At 46.4% G+C, this 24,463-nt stretch overlaps 1 protein-coding gene across 1 annotated transcript in view; it reads left to right on the top strand.

Moving 5' to 3' along the window:
• The first annotated feature begins 3,169 nt into the window (after positions 1–3,169).
• LOC135526081 (glutamate receptor ionotropic, NMDA 2A-like) overlaps positions 3,170–24,463 on the top strand; it is a 232,633-nt gene continuing 211,339 nt past the window's right edge. The window contains exon 1 of the mRNA XM_064954171.1: positions 3,170–3,199. Within this exon, the coding sequence (XP_064810243.1) occupies positions 3,185–3,199 (15 nt within the window). The 5' untranslated portion in view covers positions 3,170–3,184. The remainder of the gene's footprint in view (positions 3,200–24,463) is intronic.

Below are 24,463 nucleotides of genomic sequence, written 5' to 3'. Positions count from 1 at the left end.
CTGGTCTGGACTACTGTACTCTGGTCTGGTCTGGTCTGGTCTGTTCTGTTCTACTCTACTCTACTCTACTCTATTCTGGTCTACTCTACTCTACTCTACTCTACTCTACTCTATTCTGGTCTACTCTACTCTTCTCTACTCTACTCTACTCTGGTCTGGTCTGTTCTGTTCTGTTCTACTCTACTCTGGTGTAGTCTGTTCTACTCTACTCTGGTCTGGTCTGGTCTGTTCTACTCTACTCTACTCTACTCTGGTCTATTCTACTCTACTCTGGGCTGGTCTGTTCTACTCTACTCTGGTCTATTCTACTCTACTCTGGGCTGGTCTGTTCTACTCTACTCTGGTCTGTTCTACTCTACTTTACTCTGCTCTGGTCTGTTCTACTCTACTCTACTCTATTCTGGTCTACTCTACTCTACTCTACTCTACTCTACTCTACTCTACTCTACTCTACTCTACTCTACTCTACTCTACTCTACTCTACTCTGCTCTGCTCAGTTCTGTAATGCAGTGTTGACAATGTTTGAGGTTCTGCCGGTTAATTGAGTCGGTAATGCAGTGTTGCTTTGCCATTATCACCCACCGCTTGAAGAAACCCTGGTGCAGCTAACAATGAACAGTGTGTGTGTGTGTGTGTGTGTGTGTGTGTGTGTGTGTGTGTGTGTGTGTGTGTGTGTGTGTGTGTGTGTGTGTGTGTGTGTGTGTGTGTGTGTGTGTGTGTGTGTGTGTGTGTGTGTGTGTGCGTTCGTGCGTTCGTGTGCATGCATGCGTATCCACATGTATAGTCAATAACAGCTCAGCCGTGCGTAATTGAAAGATCGGTGTTGTAATCGTTGGGCGCGCAGCGGGCAGATGATTTGACTGATATTGAAAAGCTTATCGGTGGCGCAACATGCAACTACGGCACAGTGAACGGAGGAGACAGAGCAGCGCCAGAATAAATGTCTTGTTTCACGGCGGGAAGGCTCCGAGAAACCTCCTCCCGAGTCGCCGGTTTATTGATGGTCATGTGGTCTTCCGTCTCCATCCCAAACCCCCACCACACACAGGAAAGGACATCGTCGTGAATTATTGTGTCTCACATGTTGTTGTTTGTTTCTGATCAAATCATATTTGCTCCTTTTATTAGAGAGAGAGAGAGATTGAGGTAGAGAAAGAGAGAGTGAGGGAGTGAGGGAGTGGGGGAGGGAGGGAGGGAGGGAGGGAGGGAGGGAGGGAGGGAGGGAGGGAGGGAGGGAGGGAGGGAGGGAGGGAGGGAGGGAGGGAGGGAGGGAGGGAGGGAGGGAGGGGGGAAAGCTAAGTGCCTGTGATGTAGATGAATTGTAAGCTGAAGTTGGTTTTGAGGCGTCAAGAATTGCAAACCCGACCGCGTCATCAGATAGCTGTTGGCCAATATTCAATATGATATAACGGACCACACTAATAAAGAAATGACTCCCTTTCTCTCCCCCCCATCTTCCATTCAAGAACACATATGTTTCTGTTTAATTTACGAGACTGATTTCTATAAACGACATTGCGCAGCTCAGCGGAGCGTAGGCGGTTATCTCGAGCTGGGTAGAGAGCTATGCTTTCTCACCGACCTGAAAAACCAACCGACGTGCCCACTCCAACGCAGATTTGTTCAAATCCTTTTTTATTTTTTAGGTGACAATGATGTTATTAAACTATATTAAACTATAACTAGCCATTGACACATATATAAGTTGACCGCGTTGCTCACTTGTTTGTTGGTGAGTTTAGGAGTGATATATATATGTGTGTGTGTGTGTGTTGTGTGTGTGAATGTGAGTGTGTGTGCAACCTATGTGACGGAATCCCCGTCCAGTCTTTAAGGAGCGGAGAGAGAGGGGAGGTGCGTGGACCGGTCCTCTCTCACTGCGGAACCCCGCGCGCTGAGCTGCCTGGACCTTCTTTTTGTTGGATTCAAATTATTATTATTTTTAAACCCAACGAATATTTATATTTATTTCATTTAATTTTAGTTCATTTTTTCTCTCCCGTCCAAACGTTTCTGGTGTGTATGTGGTAAATCGGGATCACTACCGTGAGGAATTTACCGTTTATCCCCGGGGAAGAAAAACAGGTGGATCAATATATATTTTTGATTTCAACGGATGTGTTTGCGGATGTGAGGCGTTGTGGCTCGCGCGGGGCGCTCCGATGGAGTAGAAGGTTGCGATGTCCTCTCGGCTTCTGGAGCGATGTGGCACAGACAGCAGGTGAGTAACCACATAGATAGATACCCCTCAACGGGGTTTTTATAGATAACCTTAACGGGGTTTTTATAGATAACATCAACGGGGTTTTTAATTCATCTCCTTTTAAATAATCCATCACTATTTTGAGGGGGGAAACGAATTCACCTTTCAAGCGATACAACTGGACTAGACGCTGACATGAATGGTATGGGGTTTTTAATTTGTAAAAATAAATGTAAAAAATCACCCCCCCCCCCACTTGTTCACTCCTAAAGTAGGCTAGAGCGGTGCTCCAAATCTCTGCCCCCCCTTTCCTTCCCCTCAGCCCCTCAGCAGCACCTCGCTGTAGGCTAGGCAGTACCCTGGGCTCGCTGTCTCTCTCTCTGCCCACCAACCTGCGGAATGCCCTACATAACAACATAACAACCAGACACAACCCAGAAAAAACACCGGAGACGTCGTGAGAGGGAATATTTACTAGAGTTACCAGTGGCCCCCGGGGTCTATAGCTCCAACATCAAATCAGACAGTAAACTATGTTAAAACACCCGGGTTATAGATTGTCTGTTTATTTTACCCCCTTGTGTGAGAAGGAAGGTGATTCGTGTTTTAGTCGTGTGAAAGAGAAACACAGTCAGTGAGGCAGCCCTTCTACCTACGACGCATTCTGTTTGGAAACGGAGTCATTCAATCTGGAGAAAACTGGGTAGCCTTGTTTTTTTTTGCGTCTGTCTTGGCAACAGAACAACACGGAATTTCATACAAACACACCACGGTGTAATTGACACTGTATAATGTCGTTATTTTTATTTATTTATCGGCAGACCAAGTTTGAACACTTTATTTGTTGGTTTGCTGACGCCGTGAGCACCGGAGCTTCGCGTGGGGGCGGACGGCTGCGGGGCCGTGTATCTATCGTTAAAGATGGTGACTGGGAGACCAAAGGGACCTCAGCCACACCGACTCTACCGCCACAGCTCCCCATGGTGACACTGAAGGTATGTCCGCACTTCCGCCTGCCTGCTGCGGCCCGACAATACAGGAGAGGGATGAGGACTATGCTAGTGGGTGTGTGTGAGAGAGAGATAGTGTGTTTGCGTGCGCGCAGGCGAAAGGAGAGGGCTGTGTGTACGTGGCTCTGACTGTGTCCACCGCTAAGCGGAGCTGTTGTATAAACACTGTGTGTGTGTCAGCAGAGAGAGTTAGTGACGCTGCCTGATGAGACAAATCATGATGAATTCACATCTAAAAATCCCAGCTTTCAGCTTGAGCGCAACCAAGTCACGTTGTTGAAACACATTCCTCCTCCCCTTCATCACCTCTCCTCCTTCCTCCTCTCCTCTCCTCCCCTTCATCACCGCTCCTCCTTCCCCCTCTTCTCTATTTTCCTCTCCTCTCCTCTCCTCTCCTCTCCTCTCCTCTCCTCTCCTCTCCTCTCCTCTCCTCTCCTCTCCTCTCCTCTCCTCTCCTCTCCTCTCCTCTCCTCTCCTCTCCTCTTCACCTCTCTTCTCTTCTCTTCTCTTCTTCTCTCCTCTCCTCTCCTCTCCTCTCCTCTCCTCTCCTCTCCTCTCCTCTTCTCTTTTCTTTTCTTCTCTTCTCTTCTCTTCTCTTCTCTTCTCTTCTATTTTCTTCTCCTCTCTTCTATTCTCCTCTCCTCTCTCCTCTCCTCTCCTCTCCTCTCCTCTCCTCTCCTCTCCTCTCCTCTCCTCTCCTCTCCTCTCCTCTCCTCTCCTCTCCTCTCCTCTCCTCTCCTCTCCTCTCTTCTATTTTCTTCTCCTCTCTTCTCTCCTTCTCTCTCTCCTCTCCTCTCCTCTCCTCTCCTCTCCTCTCCTCTCCTCTCCTCTCCTCTCCTCTCCTCTCCTCTCCTCTCCTCTCCTCTCCTCTCCTCTCCTCTCTTCTCTTCTCTTCTCTTCTCTCCTCTCCTCTCCTCTCCTCTCCTCTCTTCTCTTCTCTTCTCTTCTCTTCTCCTCTCTTCTCCTTTCTTCTCCTCTCCTCTCCTCTCCTCTCCTCTTCTCAGGTTAAACTCTATACACAACACACACTGTATTGTATGGTGTGTACAGTGCTTGACTTGAACTGAAATAGCTGCGGGTGATGTTTATATTTAGGTGCAAGGAACTCCACAATATGTTTGAGATAATATTTTGTAAGAGGTGTAGGAAGTCAAGCCTTAGAAATGTTGAGGTGTTGGTATTCAGTTCCGGTGAGATCCTGCCTAAGTCAAGCACTATGCTTGTATGTAACAGCTGTATACTATCAGCCATGACCAGAGGTTAGAGGGTAGACCAGAGGTTAGACCAGAGGTTAGACCAGAGGTTAGAGGGTAGACCTGAGGTTAGACCAGAGGTTAGAGGTTAGACCAGAGGTTAGAAGATAGACCAGAGGTTAGACCAGAGGTTAGAGTTTAGACCAGAGGTTAGAGGTTAGACCAGAGGTTAGAGGGTAGACCAGAGGTTAGAGGTTAGACCAGAGGTTAGAGGTTAGACCAGAGGTTAGAGGGTAGACCAGAGGTTAGACCAGAGGTTAGAGTTTAGACCAGAGGTTAGAGGTTAGACCAGAGGTTAGACCAGAGGTTGGACCAGAGGTTAGAGGTTAGACCAGAGGTTGGACCAGAGGTTAGAAGTTAGACCAGAGGTTAGAAGTTAGACCAGAGGTTAGAGGTTAGACCAGAGGTTAGACCAGAGGTTGGACCAGAGGTTAGAGGTTAGACCAGAGGTTGGACCAGAGGTTAGAGGTTAGACCAGAGGTTAGAGGTTAGACCAGAGGTTAGAGGTTAGACCAGAGGTTGGACCAGAGGTTAGAGGGTAGACCAGGGGTTGTTTGGGGCGGCAGTGTAGCCTAGTGGTTAGAGGATTGGACTAGTAACCGAAAGGCCAGAGGTTAGACCAGAGGTTAGAGGTTAGACCAGGGGTTAGAGGATAGACCAGAGGTTAGAGGTTAGACCAGAGGTTAGAGGTTAGACCAGAGGTTAGAGGTTAGAGGTTAGACCAGAGGTTAGAGATTAGAGGATAGACCAGAGGATAGACCAGAGGTTAGAGGTTAGACCAGGGGTTAGAGGTTAGACCAGAGGTTAGAGGTTAGACCAGAGGTTGGAGGTTAGACAAGAGGTTAGACCAGAGGTTAGAGGTTAGACCAGGGGTTAGAAGTTAGACCAGAGGTTAGAGGTTAGACCAGAGGTTAGAGGTTAGACCAAAGGTTAGAGGTTAGAGGAAAGAGCAGAGGTTAGACCAGAGGTTAGAGGTTAGACCAGGGGTTAGAGGTTAGACCAGAGGTTAGAGGTTAGACCAGAGGTTGGAGGTTGACCAGAGACCAGAGGTTAGACCAGAGGTTAGAGGTTAGACCAGAGGTTGGAGGTTAGACCAGAGGTTAGACCAGAGGTTAGAGGTTAGACCAGGGGTTAGAGGTTAGACCAGGGGTTAGCGGTTAGACCAGAGGTTAGAGGTTAGACCAGAGGTTGGACCAGAGGTTAGAGGGTAGACCAGGGGTTGTTTGGGGCGGCAGTATAGCCTAGTGGTTAGAGGATTGGACTAGTAACCGAAAGGTCAAATCCCAGAGCTGACAAGGTACAAAATCTGTCGTTCTGCCCCTGAACAGGCAGTTAACCCACTGTTCCTAGATTCAGCCGTGGAACCTTTTACATCAGGGGTAGAAAACTAGATTCAGTCATGGAACCTTTTACATCAGGGGTAGAAAACTAGATTCAGTCGTGGAACCTTTTATATCAGGGGTAGAAAACTAGATTCAGCCGTGGAACCTTTTACATCAGGGGTAGAAAACTAGATTAATCCGTGGAACCTTTTACATCAGGGGTAGAAAACTAGATTCAGCCGTGGAACCTTTTACATCAGGGGTAGAAAACTAGATTCATCCGTGGAACCTTTTACATCAGGGGTAGATGTCACGAATATTACCTAAGGTGACTCCCCTTCTGGTTCGGGTGGCGCTCGGCGCTCGTCGTTGCCGGTCTACTAGCTGCCACCGATCCATTGTTCTGTGTTCGTTTGGTTTTGTCTAATTGGTTTCACCTGTTTCTTGTTTGGTTGTTAGGGTGTGGTTATTTAAGATAGTTCAGCCCGCTTCTGTTTGTGTGGGCTTGTTTATCTGTATGTGTTAGAGTGGTTTGTGGTTTGCATTTTCGGGTTTTTTCGCTGTCCTTTATTTTGTCACATGTGTTGTTCGCCTGATTTTTGTTCTTGTGATTTTCTGGACATTAAAGCGTGTTTTTCCCATATCCTTTGCTCTCCACACCTATTCACTCATTTACCGTTACAGTAGAAAACTAGATTCATCCGTGGGACCTTTTACATCAGGGTAGAAAACTAGATTCAGCTGTGGAACCTTTTACATCAGGGGTAGAAAACTAGATTCAGCCATGGAACCTTTTACATCAGTGGTAGAAAACTAGATTCAGCCGTGGAACCTTTTACATTAGGGGTAGATGTCACGCCTTGGTCTTAGTATTTTTGTGTTTTAGTTTATTTGTTGGTCAGGCCAGGGTGTGACATGGGTTTATGTTGTATTTCATATTGGGGTTTTTGTTGGTATTGGGATTTGCGGCTGAGTAGGGGTGTTGCATAGGTTTGGCTGCCTGAGGCGGTTCTCAATCAGAGTCAGGTGATTCTCGTTGTCTCTGATTGGGAACCGTATTTAGGTAGCCTGGGTTTCACTTTGTATTTCGTGTGTGATTGTTCCTGTCTCTGTGTAGTTTCACCAGATAGGCTGTAATTAGGTTTCACGTTCCGTTTTGTTGTTTTGTATTTGTATCGTAATTTGTTTCATTATAAACATGAGTAACCAACAAGCTGCATTTTGGTCCGACTCTCTTTCGACAAACGAAGAACGTCGTTACAGTAGAAAACTAGATTCATCCGTGGAACCTTTTACATCAGGGGTAGAAAACTAGATTCAGCCGTGGAACCTTTTACAACAGGGGTAGAAAACTAGAGTCAGCCGTGGAACCTTCTACATCAGGGGTAGAAAACTAGAGTCAGCCGTGGAACCTTTTACAACAGGGGTAGAAAACTAGATTCATCCGTGGAACCTTCTACATCAGGGGTAGAAAACTAGATTCATCCGTGGAACCTTTTACATCAGGGATAGAAAACTAGAGTCAGCCGTGGAACCTTCTACATCAGGGGTAGAAAACTAGAGTCAGCCGTGGAACCTTTTACAACAGGGTTAGAAAACTAGATTCATCCGTGGAACCTTTTACATCAGGGATAGAAAACTAGAGTCAGCCGTGGAACCTTCTACATCAGGGGTAGAAAACTAGAGTCAGCCGTGGAACCTTTTACAACAGGGTTAGAAAACTAGATTCAGCCGTGGAACCTTTTACATCAGGGGTAGATGTCACGAATATTACCGAAGGTGACTCCCCTTCTGGTTCGGGTGGCGCTCGGCGCTCGTCGTCGCCGGTCTACTAGCTGCCACCGATCCATTGTTCTGTGTTCGTTTGGTTTTGTCTAATTGGTTTCACCTGTTTCTTGTTTGGTTGTTAGGGTGGGGTGATTTAAGTTAGTTCAGCTCGCTTCTGTTTGTGCGGGCTTGTTCATCTGTATGTGTTAGAGTGGTTTGTGGTTTGCATTTTCATTTTTTTTTCGCTGTCCTTTATTTTGTCACATGAGTTGTTCGCCTGATTTTTGTTCTTGTGATTTTCTGGACATTAAAGCGTGTTTTTCCCGTATCCTTTGCTCTCCACACCTATTCACTCATTTACCATTACAGTAGAAAACTAGATTCAGCCGTGGAACCTTTTACATCAGGGGTAGAAAACTAGATTAATCCGTGGAACCTTCTACATCAGGGGTAGAAAACTAGATTCAGCCGTGGAACCTTCTACATCAGGGGTAGAAAACTAGATTCAGCCGTGGAACCTTTTACATCAGGGGTAGAAAACTAGATTCAGCCGTGGAACCTTTTACATCAGGGGTAGAAAACTAGATTCAGCCGTGGAACCTTCTACATCAGGGGTAGAAAACTAGATTCAGCCGTGGAACCTTTTACATCAGGGGTAGAAAACTAGAGTCAGCCGTGGAACCTTCTACATCAGGGGTAGAAAACTAGATTCAGCCGTGGAACCTTCTACATCAGGGGTAGAAAACTAGATTCAGCCGTGGAACCTTTTACATCAGGGGTAGAAAACTAGATTCAGCCGTGGAACCTTTTACATCAGGGGTAGAAAACTAGATTCAGCCGTGGAACCTTCTACATCAGGGGTAGAAAACTAGATTCAGCCGTGGAACCTTTTACATCAGGGGTAGAAAACTAGAGTCAGCCGTGGAACCTTCTACATCAGGGGTAGAAAACTAGAGTCAGCCGTGGAACCTTTTACAACAGGGGTAGAAAACTAGATTCATCCGTGGGCAGATTTTACATCAGGGGTAGAAAACTAGATTAATCCGTGGAACCTTTTACATCAGGGGTAGAAAACTAGATTAATCCGTGGAACCTTTTACATCAGGGGTAGAAAACTAGATTCAGCCGTGGAACCTTCTACATCAGGGGTAGAAAACTAGATTCAGCCGTGGAACCTTCTACATCAGGGGTAGAAAACTAGATTCAGCCGTGGAACCTTCTACACCAGGGGTAGAAAACTAGATTCAGCCGTGGAACCTTCTACACCAGGGGTAGAAAACTAGATTCAGCCGTGGAACCTTCTACATCAGGGGTAGAAAACTAGATTCATCCGTGGAACCTTTTACATCAGGGGTAGAAAACTAGATTCAGCCGTGGAACCTTCTACATCAGGGGTAGAAAACTAGCTTCAGCCGTGGAACCTTTTACATCAGGGGTAGAAAACTAGATTCAGCCGTGGAACCTTCTACATCAGGGGTAGAAAACTAGCTTCAGCCGTGGAACCTTTTACATCAGGGGTAGAAAACTAGATTCAGCCGTGGAACCTTCTACACCAGGGGTAGAAAACTAGATTCAGCCGTGGAACCTTCTACATCAGGGGTAGAAAACTAGATTCATCCGTGGAACCTTTTACATCAGGGGTAGAAAACTAGATTCAGCCGTGGAACCTTCTACATCAGGGGTAGAAAACTAGATTCAGCCGTGGAACCTTCTACACCAGGGGTAGAAAACTAGATTCAGCCGTGGAACCTTCTACATCAGGGGTAGAAAACTAGATTCATCCGTGGAACCTTTTACATCAGGGGTAGAAAACTAGATTCAGCCGTGGAACCTTCTACATCAGGGGTAGAAAACTAGCTTCAGCCGTGGAACCTTTTACATCAGGGGTAGAAAACTAGATTCAGCCGTGGAACCTTTTACACCAGGGGTAGAAAACTAGATTACGCTGTGGAACTTTTTCTACCTCCTCCTCTGACGAAGAGGTGGAACAAGGATCGGACCAAAATGCAGCGTGGGTAGTTAAATACATCTTTAATAAAGATGAAATACGAAAAATACAAAACAACAAACGTGGAAAACCGAAACAGCCCTATCTGGTGCAACAAACACAGAGACAATGACTAACACCTGCCTCTGATTGAGAACCATATCAGGCCAGACATAGAAATAGACAAACAAGACATCCAACATAGAATGCCCACTCAGATCACACCCTGACCAACCAAAACATAGAAACATAAAAATAAACTATGGTCAGGGTGTGACAGTACCCCCCCTCCCCCCCAAGGTGCGGACTCCGGCCGCAAAACCTGAACCTATCGGGGAGGGTCTGGGTGGGCATCTGTCCGCGGTGGCGGCTCCGGTGCTGGACGTGGCCCCCACTTCACCGTAGTCCTCCCCCACCTTGTCCGCCTCCGTGACCTCCTAGCCACGGCAACCCTACTAAATAACATTGGACAGAGGGGCAGCTCGGGACTGAGGGGCAGCTCGGGACTGAGGGGCAGCTCGGGACTGAGGAGCAGCTCGGAACAGAGGGGCAGCTCGGAACAGAGGGGCAGCTCGGAACAGAGGGGCAGCTCGGAACAGAGGGGAAGCTCGGAACAGAGGCAGCTCAGCACTGAGGGGAAGCTCGGGGCTGAGAGGAAGATCAGCCAGGCAGTTGAATCCAGCAGATCCCGTCTGGCTGGCAGTTCTGGCAGATCCTGGCTGACTGGCGGATCTGGAAGAGTCTGGTTGACTGGCAGATCTGGAAGAGTCTGGTTGACTGGCAGATCTGGAAGAGTCTGGTTGACTGGCAGATCTGGAAGAGTCTGGTTGACTGGCAGATCTGGAAGAGTCTGGTTGACTGGCAGATCTGGAAGAGTCTGGCTGACTGGCAGATCTGGAAGAGTCTGGTTGACTGGCAGATCTGGAAGAGTCTGGTTGACTGGCAGATCTGGAAGAGTCTGGTTGACTGGCAGATCTGGAAGAGTCTGGCTGACTGGCAGATCTGGAAGAGTCTGGCTGACTGGCAGATCTGGAAGAGTCTGGCTGACTGGCAGAACTGGAAGAGTCTGGCTGACTGGCAGATCTGGAAGAGTCTGGTTGACTGGCAGATCTGGAAGAGTCTGGCTGACTGGCAGATCTGGAAGAGTCTGGCTGACTGGCAGATCTGGAAGAGTCTGGCTGACTGGCAGATCTGGAAGAGTCTGGCTGACTGGCAGATCTGGAAGAGTCTGGCTGACTGGCAGAACTGGAAGAGTCTGGCTGACTGGCAGATCTGGAAGAGTCTGGCTGACTGGCAGAGTCTGGCTGACTGGCAGATCTGGAAGAATCTGGCTGACTGGCGGATCCTGGCAGACTGACGGCTCTGGCTGCTCCACGCTGACTGACAGCTCTGGCCGCTTCATGCTGACTGGCAGCTCTGGCTGCTCCATGCTGACTGGCGGCTCTGGCTGCTCCATGCAGATTGGCAGCTCTGGCGGCTTCTTGCAGACTGACAGCTCTGGCTGCTCCATGCAGACTAACAGCTCTGGCAGCTCCATGCAGACTGGCAGCTCCATGCAGACTGGCAGCTCCAGCTGCTCCATGCAGACTGACATCTCTGGCTGCACCACGCAGACTGGCAGCTCTGGCTGCACTAAACGGGCAGGAGACTCTGGCAACGCTGTAGAGGCGGAAGGCTCTGACAGCGCTAAACAGGCGGGAGACTCCAACAGCACAGGAGAGGAGGAAGGCTCTAGCAGCGCTGGAGAGGCGAGGCGCACAGTGGATCTGATGCGTGGTGCTGGCACTGGTGGTACTGGGCCGAGGACATGCACAGGAAGCCTGGTGCGGGGAGGTGCCACCGGAGGGCTGGGGTGTGGAGGTGGTACTGGATAGACCGGACCGTGCAGGCGCACTGGAACTCTTGAGCACCGAGCCTGCCCAACCTTACCTGGTTGAATACTCCCGGTCGCTCTGCCAGTGCGGCAAGGTGAAATATCCCGCACTGTGCTATGCAGGCGAACCGGGGACACCGAGCGTAAGGCTGGTGCCATGTAAGCCGGCCCAAGGAGACGCACTGGGGACCAGATGCGTAGAGCCGGCTTCATGGCATTTGGCTCGACGCTCAATCTAGCCCGGCCGATACGCAGAGCTGGAATAGAACGCACCGGGCTATGCACCTGCACTGGAGACACCGTGCGCACCACAGCATAACACGGTGCCTGCCCGGTCTCTCTAGCCCTCCGGTAAGCACATGGATTTTGCGCAGGTCTCCTACCTGGCGTAGCCCTACTCCCTGTGAGCCCCCCCCCAAGAAATTTTTGGGGCTGACTCCCGGGCTTCCTATCGCGCCCCCGTGCTTGCTTCAACAACTCCATTTTTCTATACCCCTCTTCGCACTGCTCCAGCGAATCCCAGGCGGGCTCGGGTACTCCTCCTGGGTCGGCCGCCCACCTGTCTATTTCTTCCCACGTAGTGTAGTCCAGAATCTGTTCCCATGTCCTTTCCTCTTTTTGTTGCCCCTGTTTCCGCTGTTGCCTGTTACCACTCCGCTTGGTCCGTTTGTTGTGGGTGATTCTGTAACGCGGTTCTTCTAACTCCTCCTCTGAAGAAGAGGTGGAACAAGGATCGGACCAAAATGCAGCGTGGTTAGTTAAATACATCTTTAATAAAGATGAAATACGAAAAATACAAAACCACAAACGTGGAAAACCGAAACAGCCCTATCTGGTGCAACAAACACAGTGAAAATGACTAACACCTGCCTCTGATTGAGAACCATATCAGGCCAGACATAGAAATAGACAAACAAGACATCCAACATAGAATAACCATTCAGGTCACACCCTGACCAACCAAAACATAGAAACATACAAATAAACTATGGTCAGGGTGTGACAGGTAGAAAACTAGATTCATCCGTGGAACCTTCTACATCAGGAGTAGAAAACTAGATTAATCCGTGGAACCTTCTACATCAAGGGTAGAAAACTAGATTAATCCGTGGAACCTTCTACATCAGGGGTAGAAAACTAGATTCATCCGTGGAACCTTCTACATCAGGGGTAGAAAACTAGATTCATCCGTGGAACCTTCTACATCAGGAGTAGAAAACTAGATTCATCCGTGGAACCTTCTACATCAGGAGTAGAAAACTAGATTCATCCGTGGAACCTTCTACACCAGGGGTAGAAAACTAGATTCAGATCTTTCGCCAGAGCTCATGGTCAGGAGGACGGAACATAACAATAATAATTTGTACACAGCAAATTGACGCCCAATAAGAGGATCTTTTTCAAAATAACAATAATTCCCTTGATGACGCTGAGACACCATGACATCACAGGTTTTAAAGGGAAAACTGTACGTTGTTTTCAAAGACTTTTTTTTGACCCCAAACTAAAAAAAAAAATTGAAGGAGGAACCACTGTATTTGTATGTAAGTGGTTTTAATGATGCGTCACCAGCATAGCATGTATTAAGGTAGTGTCTATAATGTTATCTCATCAGTATAGCTGGTATTTATAGGGTAGTGTTTATAGATGGTACCTCATTAGCATAACAGGTATTGATATGAGAGTGTCCACATCACCCCATCAGCAAAGCAGGTATTTACTGTATATGGTGGTAATATAAACTCATCAGCAAAGCAGGTATTTACTGTATATGGTAATAATATAAACTCATCAGCAAAGCAGGTATTTACTGTATATGGTAATAATATAAACTCATCAGCAAAGCAGGTATTTACTGTATATGGTAGTAATATAAACTCATCAGCAAAGCAGGTATTTACTGTATATGGTAGTAATATAAACTCATCAGCAAAGCAGGTATTTACTGTATATGGTGTTAGTAATATAAACTCATCAGGATAGTGTCACATCTCTCCTCTTCTTTACCAAGCGGAACGTCATTCACTTATTAACTTTGAGTACAGCTCAACTCAGGCATTTCCACCACACCTGGTGTTACGAATCCCTTTTGGCCCGACAGTCTAGGGGGGGATGGTAATGAGACCCGTAACATAACTCATGCAAATTATTATTGTGACAAAGTAAAAGTGTGAACGAAATAACCACGACAACAGAAATCTACCGTCAAACTCCAGGTTTATTTATAAACACACGGTAATGGGGGGAGCAGGAAAAGGGGCTGAGCTGGACCCAAGGAAAGAAACAATAAGTATTCAAAAACACCCCTAAGCTAGACTACTTTAACAACAGCTAACTAACTAACCAAAAATACAGTGGGTGGTCCGCCCAGTTCTAACTAGTGTATTTAACAAAGTTCACCTACGGGTAGTGTATGCCCATGGGCGACTTGTCTTGGTTTCCCCCTCTTCCCACCAGCAACAAACAAACACCATAACCAAAAACAATACTCACAGGTGATGACAAAGTGCTATGAGGTGCTTAAACAAAAGAGAGGTTAAGACACAAAGCGAGAGTGAAACACAGAGACCTACAGACATGGCATTTACAGAGAGATTGAGCTCTAGAACAAACAGATGATGGGGTTTTTAAACAATGGGGAATGAACTGTGATAGGTCAGGAAATAGGAGGAGGTGTGTCTTCTGATTGATGATTGATTGTTGACTGATTGGGGAGTGATGATTTTCACCTGTGAGGGGAGAAGGAGAGAAAAGAAACACACACAGGATAACTGTATCCATAACACCTGGTGATTAATCTATGGGTTCACTCGTGCAATAATCACATCCCTTTCTGTCAACCAATGGGCATCACTTTATGTTTTGCCGCAACAGTCTCCCAAAAACTTTCACCTCCCCAGTTATGATATTCGCGTGCCAGTTATGATTTTCATACGTGTATTTTCGTGGAAAAGTTCAATTTCAATAATGATGTTTTCAGATCTCAAAATCATCGTCACGTGATTAATAATACAAATCTGCATTAAAATGATACAGATCTACTGATGAGTACCAGCCTCTGCCATATGGACATTGAACCAAAACTAAAACGAACTAAAATCCCATGTTGCTGACCCCTGTCTGACCCCTGTCTGACCCTCGTCTTACATGCTGATTTAAACAGCTGGTCTATTCTCACTGCTCACATCCTGTGTGTGTGTAGCTGTGTGTTTAGCTGTGTTTGTGTAGATATGTGTGTGTGTGTGTGTGTGTGTGTGTGTGGCTGTGTGTGTGTGTGTGTGTAGCTGTGTGTGTGTGTGTGTGTGTGTGTGTGTGTGTGTGTGTGTGTGTGTGTGTGCGTGTGTGTGTGTAGCTGTGCGTGTGTGTGTAGCTGTGCGTGTGTAGATATGTGTGTAGCTGTGTGTGCGTAGCTGTTTGTGTGTGTGTGTGTGTGTGTGTGTGTGTGTGTGTGTGTGTAGCTGTGTGTGTGTGTGTAGCTGTGTGTGTGTAGCTGGGTGTGTGTGTGTGTGTGTGTGTGTGTGTGTGTAGCTGTGTGTGTGTGGAGATATGTGTGTAGCTGTTTGTGTGTAGCTGTGTGTGTGTAGCTGTGTGTGTGTGTGTGTGTGTGTAGATATGTGTGTAGCTGTTTGTGTGTAGCTGTGTGTGTGTGTGTGTGTGTGTGTGTGTGTGTGTAGCTGTGTGTGTGTAGCTGTGTGTGTGTGTGTGTGTGTGTGTGTGTGTAGATATGTGTGTAGCTGTTTGTGTGTAGCTGTGTGTGTGTGTGTGTGTGTGTGTGTGTGTGTGTGTGTGTGTGTGTGTGTGTGTGTGTGTGTGTGTGTGTGTGTGTGTGTGTGTGTGTGTGTGTGTGTGTGTGTGTGTGTGTGTGTGTGTGTAGCTGTGTGTGTGTGTAGCTGTGTGTGTGTAGCTGGGTGTGTGTGTAGCTGGGTGTGTGTGTGTGTGTGTGTGTGTGTGTGTGTGTGTGTGTGTGTGTATCTGTGTGTGTGTGTAGCTGTGTGTGTGTAGCTGGGTGTGTGTGTGTGTGTGTGTGTGTGTGTGTGTAGTGTGTGTGTGTGTGTGTGTGTGTGTGTGTGTGTGTGTGTGTGTGCGTGTGTAGATATGTGTGTAGCTGTGTGTGTCGTCAAGCATTAAGAGTAAAATCTCTCCTCTCCTCCCTCCCCCTCCCTCACCCCTAACCCCAACCAACCATCCCCTCCTCTTGTCTACTCTTCAAAACACACACACACACACACACACACACACACACACACACACACACACACACACACACACACACACACACACACACACACACACACACACACACACACACACACACACACACACACACACACACACACACACAACCCCAAAGTGTCAGAAGTGCCTGTTTTGTAGCTTACTGAAGTATTTATGTGGAAAAAGCCACTAGGCTCTTTAACTAGCTGCTGCTCTGCTCTGCTTGGTGGGGGACTGGGACTGGAGAACAGACTTGGTGTTTTTAGGAATAAAACACACACACACATATATAGACACACACACATACACACCCCCACGCACCCCCACACACACATAGAGACACAGACACACACACATAGAGGTATCATCATGCCCATTGAAACTAAACTGAGGTGCCACATTCATAATCTTTGGGAAATATACAAGACACGCAGGTCATCACGCAGGTCATCACGCAGGTCATCACGCAGGTCATCACGCAGAACATCACGCAGGTCATCACGCAGAACATCATGAAGGTCATCACGCAGGTCATCACGCAGAACATCACGCAGGTCATCACGCAGGTCATCACGCAGGTCATCACGCAGAACATCACGCAGGTCATCACGCAGGTCATCACGCAGAACATCACGCAGGTCATCACGGCAGGTCATCACGCAGAACATCACGCAGGTCATCACGCAGGTCATCACGCAGAACATCACGCAGAACATCACGCAGGTCATCACGCAGGTCATCACGCAGGTCATCACGCAGAACATCACGCAGAACATCACGCAGGTCATCACGCAGGTCATCACGCAGAACATCACGCAGGTCATCACGCAGGTCATCACGCAGGTCATCACGCAGGTCATCACGCAGGTCATCACGCAGGTCAGCACGCAGGTCATCATAAAGATATTGAGTCAGTTCCCCCTCATCACACTGAGACAGCAGGTGGTTCCTGTCTTCAGTGGTCCAATACCAAGGGACGTTGTGGTTCCTGTCTTCAGTGGTCCAATACCAAGGGACGTTGTGGTTCCTGTCTTCAGTGGTCCAATACCAAGGGACGTTGTGGTTCCTGTCTTCAGTGGTCCAATACCAAGGGACGTTGTGGTTCCTGTCTTCAGTGGTCCAATACCAAGGGACGTTGTGGTTCCTGTCTTCAGTGGTCCAATACCAAGGGATGTTGTGGTTCCTGTCTTCAGTGGTCCAATACCAAGGGACGTTGTGGTTCATGTCTTCAGTGGTCCAATACCAAGGGACGTTGTGGTTCCTGTCTTCAGTGGTCCAATACCAAGGGACATTGTGGTTCCTGTCTTCAGTGGTCCAATACCAAGGGACGTTGTGGTTCCTGTCTTCAGTGGTCCAATACCAAGGGACGTTGTGGTTCCTGTCTTCAGTGGTCCAATACCAAGGGACGTTGTGGTTCCTGTCTTCAGTGGTCCAATACCAAGGGACGTTGTGGTTCCTGTCTTCAGTGGTCCAATACCAAGGGACGTTGTGGTTCCTGTCTTCAGTGGTCCAATACCAAGGGACGTTGTGGTTCCTGTCTTCAGTGGTCCAATACCAAGGGACGTTGTGGTTCCTGTCTTCAGTGGTCCAATGCCTAGGGACGTTGTGGTTCCTGTCTTCAGTGTTAGCTCTCTGTGTAGATCCAAGGGCCAGCCCTGTTCTGAGCCAACTGTAATTTTCCTAAGTCCCTCTTTGTGGCTCCTGACCACACGACTGAACAGTAGTCCAGGTGCGACAAAACCAGGGCCTGTAGGACCTGCCTTGTTGATAGTGTTGTTAAGAAGGTAGAAACTAGGGCCTGTAGTACCTGCCTTGTTCATAGTGCTGTTAAGAATGTAGAAACTAGGGCCTGTAGGACCTGCCTTGTTGATAGTGTTGTTAAGAAGGTAGAAACTAGGGTCTGTAGGACCTGCCTTGTTGATAGTGTTGTTAAGAAGGTAGAAACTAGGGCCTGTAGGACCTGCCTTGTTGATAGTGTTGTTAAGAAGGTAGAAACTAGGGCCTGTAGGACCTGCCTTGTTCATAGTGCTCTTAAGAATGTAGAAACTAGGGCCTGTAGGACCTGCCTTGTTGATAGTGTTGTTAAGAAGGTAGAAACTAGGGCCTGTAGGACCTGCCTTGTTGATAGTGTTGTTAAGAAGGTAGAAACTAGGGCCTGTAGGACCTGCCTTGTTGATAGTGTTGTTAAGAAGGTAGAAACTAGGGTCTGTAGGACCTGCCTTGTTGATAGTGTTGTTAAGAAGGTAGAAACTATGGCCTGTAGGACCTGCCTTGTTGATAGTGCTGTTAAGAATGTAGAAACTAGGGCCTGTAGGACCTGCCTTGTTGATAGTGTTGTTAAGAAGGTAAAAACTAGGGCCTGTAGGACCTGCCTTGTTGATAGTGTTGTTAAGAAGGTAGAAACTAGGGCCTGTAGGACCTGCCTTGTTGATAGTGTTGTTAAGAAGGTAGAAACTAGGGTCTGTAGGACCTGCCTTGTTGATAGTGTTGTTAAGAAGGTAGAAACTAGGGCCTGTAGGACCTGCCTTGTTGATAGTGCTGTTAAGAATGTAGAAACTAGGGCCTGTAGGACCTGCCTTGTTGATAGTGTTGTTAAGAAGGTAGAAACTAGGGCCTGTAGGACCTGCCTTGTTGATAGTGTTGTTTAAGAATTTAGAAACTAGAGCCTGTAGGACCTGCCTTGTTCATAGTGCTCTTAAGAATGTAGAAACTAGGGCCTGTAGGACCTGCCTTGTTGATAGTGTTGTTAAGAAGGTAGAAACTAGGGCCTGTAGGACCTGCCTTGTTGATAGTGTTGTTTAAGAAGGTAGAAACTAGGGCCTGTAGGACCTGCCTTGTTGATAGTGCTGTTAAGAATGTAGAAACTAGGGCCTGTAGGACCTGCCTTGTTGATAGTGCTGGTAAGAAGGCAGAGCAGCTCTTTATTATGGACAGACTTCTCCCCATCTTAGCTACTGTTGTGTCAATATGTTTTGACCATGACAGTTTACAATCCAGGGTTACTCCAAGCAGTTTAGTCACCTCAACTTGCTCAATTTCAATTTCCACATTATTCATTACAGGATTTAGTTGAGGTTCATCCTCAGTAATTTTCTATCCAAGTTGTCAGACCCCTGTGGCTTGACATTGTTGATACTGTTCTACACTCACTTTTACAGAATTCAAAGTTACAATGCTCGTCTTTCATAATTTGATCAGATATATTTGGGTGTGTGGTGTCAGTGTCTGTTGCTGGCATGTCATGCCTTCGTTTGCTAATCTTGCCAATGAACAAAAAGCATTAAAGTAGTTGGCAATATTCAGTGGGTTTTTGCGATGAATGAGCCACATCTGATTCAATGGATGATGAAGCTGAATTTGCCTTTTTTTTGTTGTTGCCCAAAACTTCATATAAGGTTTCAGCTCCAAAGCTTTTAAATATCATTTATCTCTTTTTCATAGTCACATGATGTCTCAATCTGCACTACCTTTGCCAACCTATTCGTCCCTTTGCCTCATCCTTCTCAACCATAAAAATGTTTCAATTCCTCATCAATCCACGTGGATTTAACAGTTTCTACAGTCGTTTTCTTAATGAGCTTATTAGTAACTGGGAAAAGCAATTTCATAGATGTGTCAAGTGCAGCGTCTGGTTGCTCCTCATTACACACCACAGACCAGCGCAAATACTATTTACATCATCAACATAGGAATCACCACAAACAATTGTATGATCTCTTATATAGAACATTAGGCCCAGCCTTTTGGAACTTTGGTTTTCCTAGATATGACAACTATATTGTGATCACAACATCCGATGAATTTGGATACTGCTTTCAAACACATTTCTGCAGCAATAGTAAAGATATGATCAATACATGTTGATTCAATTTCTGTACTGTTTGTAACTACCCTGGTAGGTTGATTGATAACCTGAACCAGGTTGCAGCACTGGTTACAGTTCGAAGCTTTCTCTTGAGTGGGCAGTTTGATGAGAGCCAGTCGTTATTTTAAATCACCCAGAAAATATACTTCTCTGTTGATATCACAAACATTATCAGGCATTTAACACATATTATCCAGATACTGACTGTTAACACTTGGTGGTCTATAGCAGCTTCCCACCAGACTGGTCTTTAGGTGAGGCAGATGAACCTGTAGCCATATTACTTCAACAGTAGTTAACATTATCCAGATACTGACTGTTAGCACTTGGTGGTCTATAGCAGCTTCCCACCAGAATGGGCTTTAGGTGAGATGCAGATGAACCTGTAGCCACAATACTTCAACAGTATTTAAACACGAGATCCTCTCTAAGCTTTACAGGAATGTGGTTCTGAATATAAACAACAACACCTCCACCTTTGGCATTTCTGTCTTTTCGGTAGATGTTATAGCCATGTAATGCTACCACTGTTATCATCAAAGTTATTGTTATCATCTCAGTGAGTTTCAGAGATAGTCAGAATATGCACGTCATCTGTTACAGGCAAGTTATTGACTTCATGAGCCTTGTTTCTTAAGCTACATATGTTAACGTGGGCTATTGTTTTAGCACTTTTCTGGGATTTTCATTGCTTTATTGGGAAGCTTAGCAGAAGTAGACATGGGCAATTTTTTTTAACACTTTCATAGACACATGACAACAGGAAATATAAATAGGATCAGCAGAGGCATTCAGGTCAGTGAGGGACATAAATTAGGTTACTTACATTGTGTCTTCCAACGCCCCTGGTGTAATGTACATTTTCTGAAGCATTGTGACAAGTCAGCGACACAATGGTAGGGATTAACTGAGTTAGGCCATTGATAAGTCATTGTCTCAATGACTATCGTCTGCTAAATGACTCAAATGTAATGTAACTATAATGGGCTTGAAACTGGGTGGTAAAACATTTTGTTTTGGTTCCAGAACATTTACATTTTGCCGGAGATGAGAGTCCGAGAGAGAGGCGCGAGCGAACAGCATCGGACTCATCAATTCAGGCTTCAAGTCGTAGGCCTAATGACAACGGCAGAATGTCATTACAATACACCTAGGTGTTTTATAACAGCTGTCTCTTACCATTCTGCATCACATCCGGGAGTCCCTTAAGGGAGTCGCCTGGGTTTGTGTTTATGCTACATTGTAAAAGGTCATGTTATTAAAAGTGAGATGACAGGTCTCTGCTAGACAACACAGTCATCAGATATCATTCTACATGTCAGTCTATGATTACAACCCCTAGGCTATAAAAACAACTAACTCTATAGGAAATGACTGTAGTAGGGACTCGTGCCTTTTAGCGATGAAGCTAACACTATCATTAGTTAGCGTAGCGGTGGCTAATAGCATTGAGTGTGAACGGGGGGACCCATCGGCTAGTGCTGACGCTAACGCTATGGGAAGTGACTACGAGCGGTTGCTAATGTCTGTTAGCGTAGCGGTGGCTAATAGCGTTGCACGGGAAGTGAGTGTAAACGGGGGGACCCATCGGCTAGTGCTGATGCTAACGCTATGGGAAGTGACTACGAGCGGTTGCTAATGTCTGTTAGCGTAGCGCTGATATGCTATTAACTCCACTGGAAGTGAGTGCGAACGGGGCCCGTCGGCTAGTGCTGACGCTAACGCTCTGTGACGCTAGCGGAGTGGCGGATCATTTAACGACGTATGCTAAGTGCCTCTGCTGCCAGGGGCGAGGTCAGAGGCAGCAGGGCAGTAAGGAGAGGAGGAGGAGGAGGAGGAGGAGGAGGAGGAGGAGAGGAACAGGGGAGGGATAAACAGAAAGAGGAGAGTGTCCCGGCTGCCTAACTAATGTCCTAATTAGACAGGGTGTGAAGAGAACAGACAATTAGGCTGTGTGTGTGTGAGAGAGAGAGAGAGAGAGAGAGAGAGAGAGAGAGAGAGGGAGAGAGATACAGAGAGAGATACAGAGAGAAGGAGAGAGAGAGAGAGAGAGAGAGAGAGGGAGAGAGAAGGAGAGAGAGACAGAGAGAGACAGCGAGAAGGAGAGAGAGAGAGAGAGAGAGAGAGAGAGAGAGAGAGAGAGAGGGAGAGATACAGAGAGAGATACAGAGAGAAGGAGAGAGAGAGAGAGAGAGAGAGAGAGAAGGAGAGAGAGACAGAGAGAAGGAGAGAGAGAGAGAGAGGGAGAGAAGCAGAGCGAAGGAGTAAATTCAGACAGATGGAGCGAGAGGGATGGAGAGAAAGAGAGAGAGAACATTTATTCACAGTGAACATCTAATGGTCCATTGAGCTGGAGGCATCTCCCACCAAATTGCTTCCACCAATAGCTTCCTTCAGTCTCGCTAACTAACACGAGAGAGGAGGAGAGGCTACGGCCCTAACAGCCTGTACACACACACACACACGCACACGCACACGCACACGCACACGCACACACACACACACACACACACACACACACACACACACACACACACACACACACTGCCCTGATACCCAGCCAGACGTTTGTCTCGAGACGACATGTCGAACGGCCCCAGATATTCTGATCGCTTTATAGGGAAGAAAACATAATTTTAAATTCCATGATGAGAATATTATATAAACTAAATGATAAAATATGATGTGAATAAATTGCTACCATATGATATTAGTCTCTCAGCCAAACAGTTGTGATGGTTATAAATAATCACTCATTGACGGATGGATTCAATTATTGTTCAATTAATTCTGTTCAGCTGGTTGATTTAATTAAGAGTCAGTGATTAAGATTCGGTCCATCTCCCAATCTGTCCCCAGAACAGTTACTGTACAACTAGTTTAATGAATGATAAATGATCCAAATCTGTCCCCAGAGCAGTTACTATACAACTAGTTTAACAGCTGTCACTCAACCAGAAAACTATAGAGGGCTGGGACAGGGTCAGGGTACGTGACAATGTGTTGATAGATAGTCAGACAGAGGAGTGAAAGGTTCAGAGAGATACAGTCTACTGGGTTACTGTAGAGAGAGACAGACAGAGGAGATACAGTCTACTGGGTTACTGTAGAGAGAGACAGAGGAGAGAAAGGTTTAGAGAGATACAGTCTACTGGGTTACTGTAGAGAGAGACAGAGGAGAGAAAGGTTTAGAGAGATACAGTCTACTGGGTTACTGTAGAGAGAGACAGAGGAGAGAAAGGTTTAGAGAGATACAGTCTACTGGGTTACTGTAGAGAGAGTCAGACAGAGGAGATACAGTCTACTGGGTTACTGTAGAGAGAGACAGACAGACAGCGGAGATACAGTCTACTGGGTTACTGTAGAGAGAGACAGACAGAGGAGATACAGTCTACTGGGTTACTGTAGAGAGAGACAGACAGACAGCGGAGATACAGTCTACTGGGTTACTGTAGAGAGAGACAGAGGAGATACAGTCTACTGGGTTACTGTAGAGAGAGACAGAGGAGATACAGTCTACTGGGTTACTGTAGAGAGAGACAGACAGAGGAGATACAGTCTACTGGGTTACTGTAGAGAGAGACAGAGGAGAGAAAGGTTTAGAGAGATACAGTCTACTGGGTTACTGTAGAGACAGACAGAGGAGAGAAAGGTTTAGAGAGATACAGTCTACTGGGTTACTGTAGAGACAGACAGAGGAGAGAAAGGTTCAGAGAGATACAGTCTACTGGGTTACTGTAGAGACAGACAGAGGAGAGAAAGGTTTAGAGAGATACAGTCTACTGGGTTACTGTAGAGAGAGACAGAGGAGAGAAAGGTTTAGAGAGATACAGTCTACTGGGTTACTGTAGAGAGAGACAGACAGAGGAGAGAAAGGTTTAGAGAGATACAGTCTACTGGGTTACTGTAGAGAGAGACAGAGGAGAGAAAGGTTTAGAGAGATACAGTCTACTGGGTTACTGTAGAGAGAGACAGACAGAGGAGAGAAAGGTTTAGAGAGATACAGTCTACTGGGTTACTGTAGAGAGAGACAGACAGAGGAGAGAAAGGTTTAGAGAGATACAGTCTACTGGGTTACTGTAGAGAGAGACAGAGAGAGAGAGAGAGAGAGATAGATCAGACATAGATCAGATGAGCTCCTGCATTTTTCAGCATTTTCTTTAAAAAAGATAGATTTGGAGTTAGATAAACTTGGATTTTTTGTCAGGAACACATACTGGATTCTACCCTCTACAACATAACCCCCACTTCAAATCAAAACTTAAAACCTACAACCTGATTTTGGACGGAATTACGGAATCACCTGGAAGGTTCACAACTACCAAGATTTATTTCTCTATACAGCAAATTCTCTGGAAAACAACAGAAACCTGAAAACCCCATCCAACCTGGAACTGAGTGAGTAATGCTTAGTCTGAAACTATATATTTAAAAGCCAAAAGCCAAGAAGAAAAATACACAACATTACTTTATAAGGACTGAATTCTAACATAATTCTGCCAAGCTTGATACAGCTTCAACTAGCACTGACGTGTCAAGTGAGAGGTGTCAAAGCCCATTAGCCCAACAATGGCAGGAGAGTCACACAGTCTACCCCAACCAAATGGAGAGGCCTTAGAGGCTCCCTCCCGCTGTTCAGAGGTAATTAAAATACAGTACCCTCTGCATGTAAAGAATGATAAGTCAAGAAAAGATTACAAAATGAAGCTCCTTATGGAAAATCAAGAGACACTTTTTGCTGACTATTACAAAAATGGGAACATCAGCAACCTTATCTTCCACACAAACCATCCCCTGGCATGGCACAGTGCTATATTAGCACACTACCCCTTTGTTAAGAGAGGGGGGGTTAACGAGGGCTGGAAACTCAGAATACTTGATAACGAGGACTCTGAGTCAAGCAATATAAATATCTATAAGTCCGGAACAATAATTGTACAGAGTAACACCAAACAGTTTCAGCTGGA

Source organism: Oncorhynchus masou, chromosome 5, assembly GCF_036934945.1.
Source record: "Oncorhynchus masou masou isolate Uvic2021 chromosome 5, UVic_Omas_1.1, whole genome shotgun sequence".
NCBI lineage: Eukaryota > Metazoa > Chordata > Actinopteri > Salmoniformes > Salmonidae > Oncorhynchus > Oncorhynchus masou.
The sequence above is the reverse complement of the archived record's forward strand: the minus strand, read 5'-3'. Positions and strand labels throughout refer to the sequence as shown.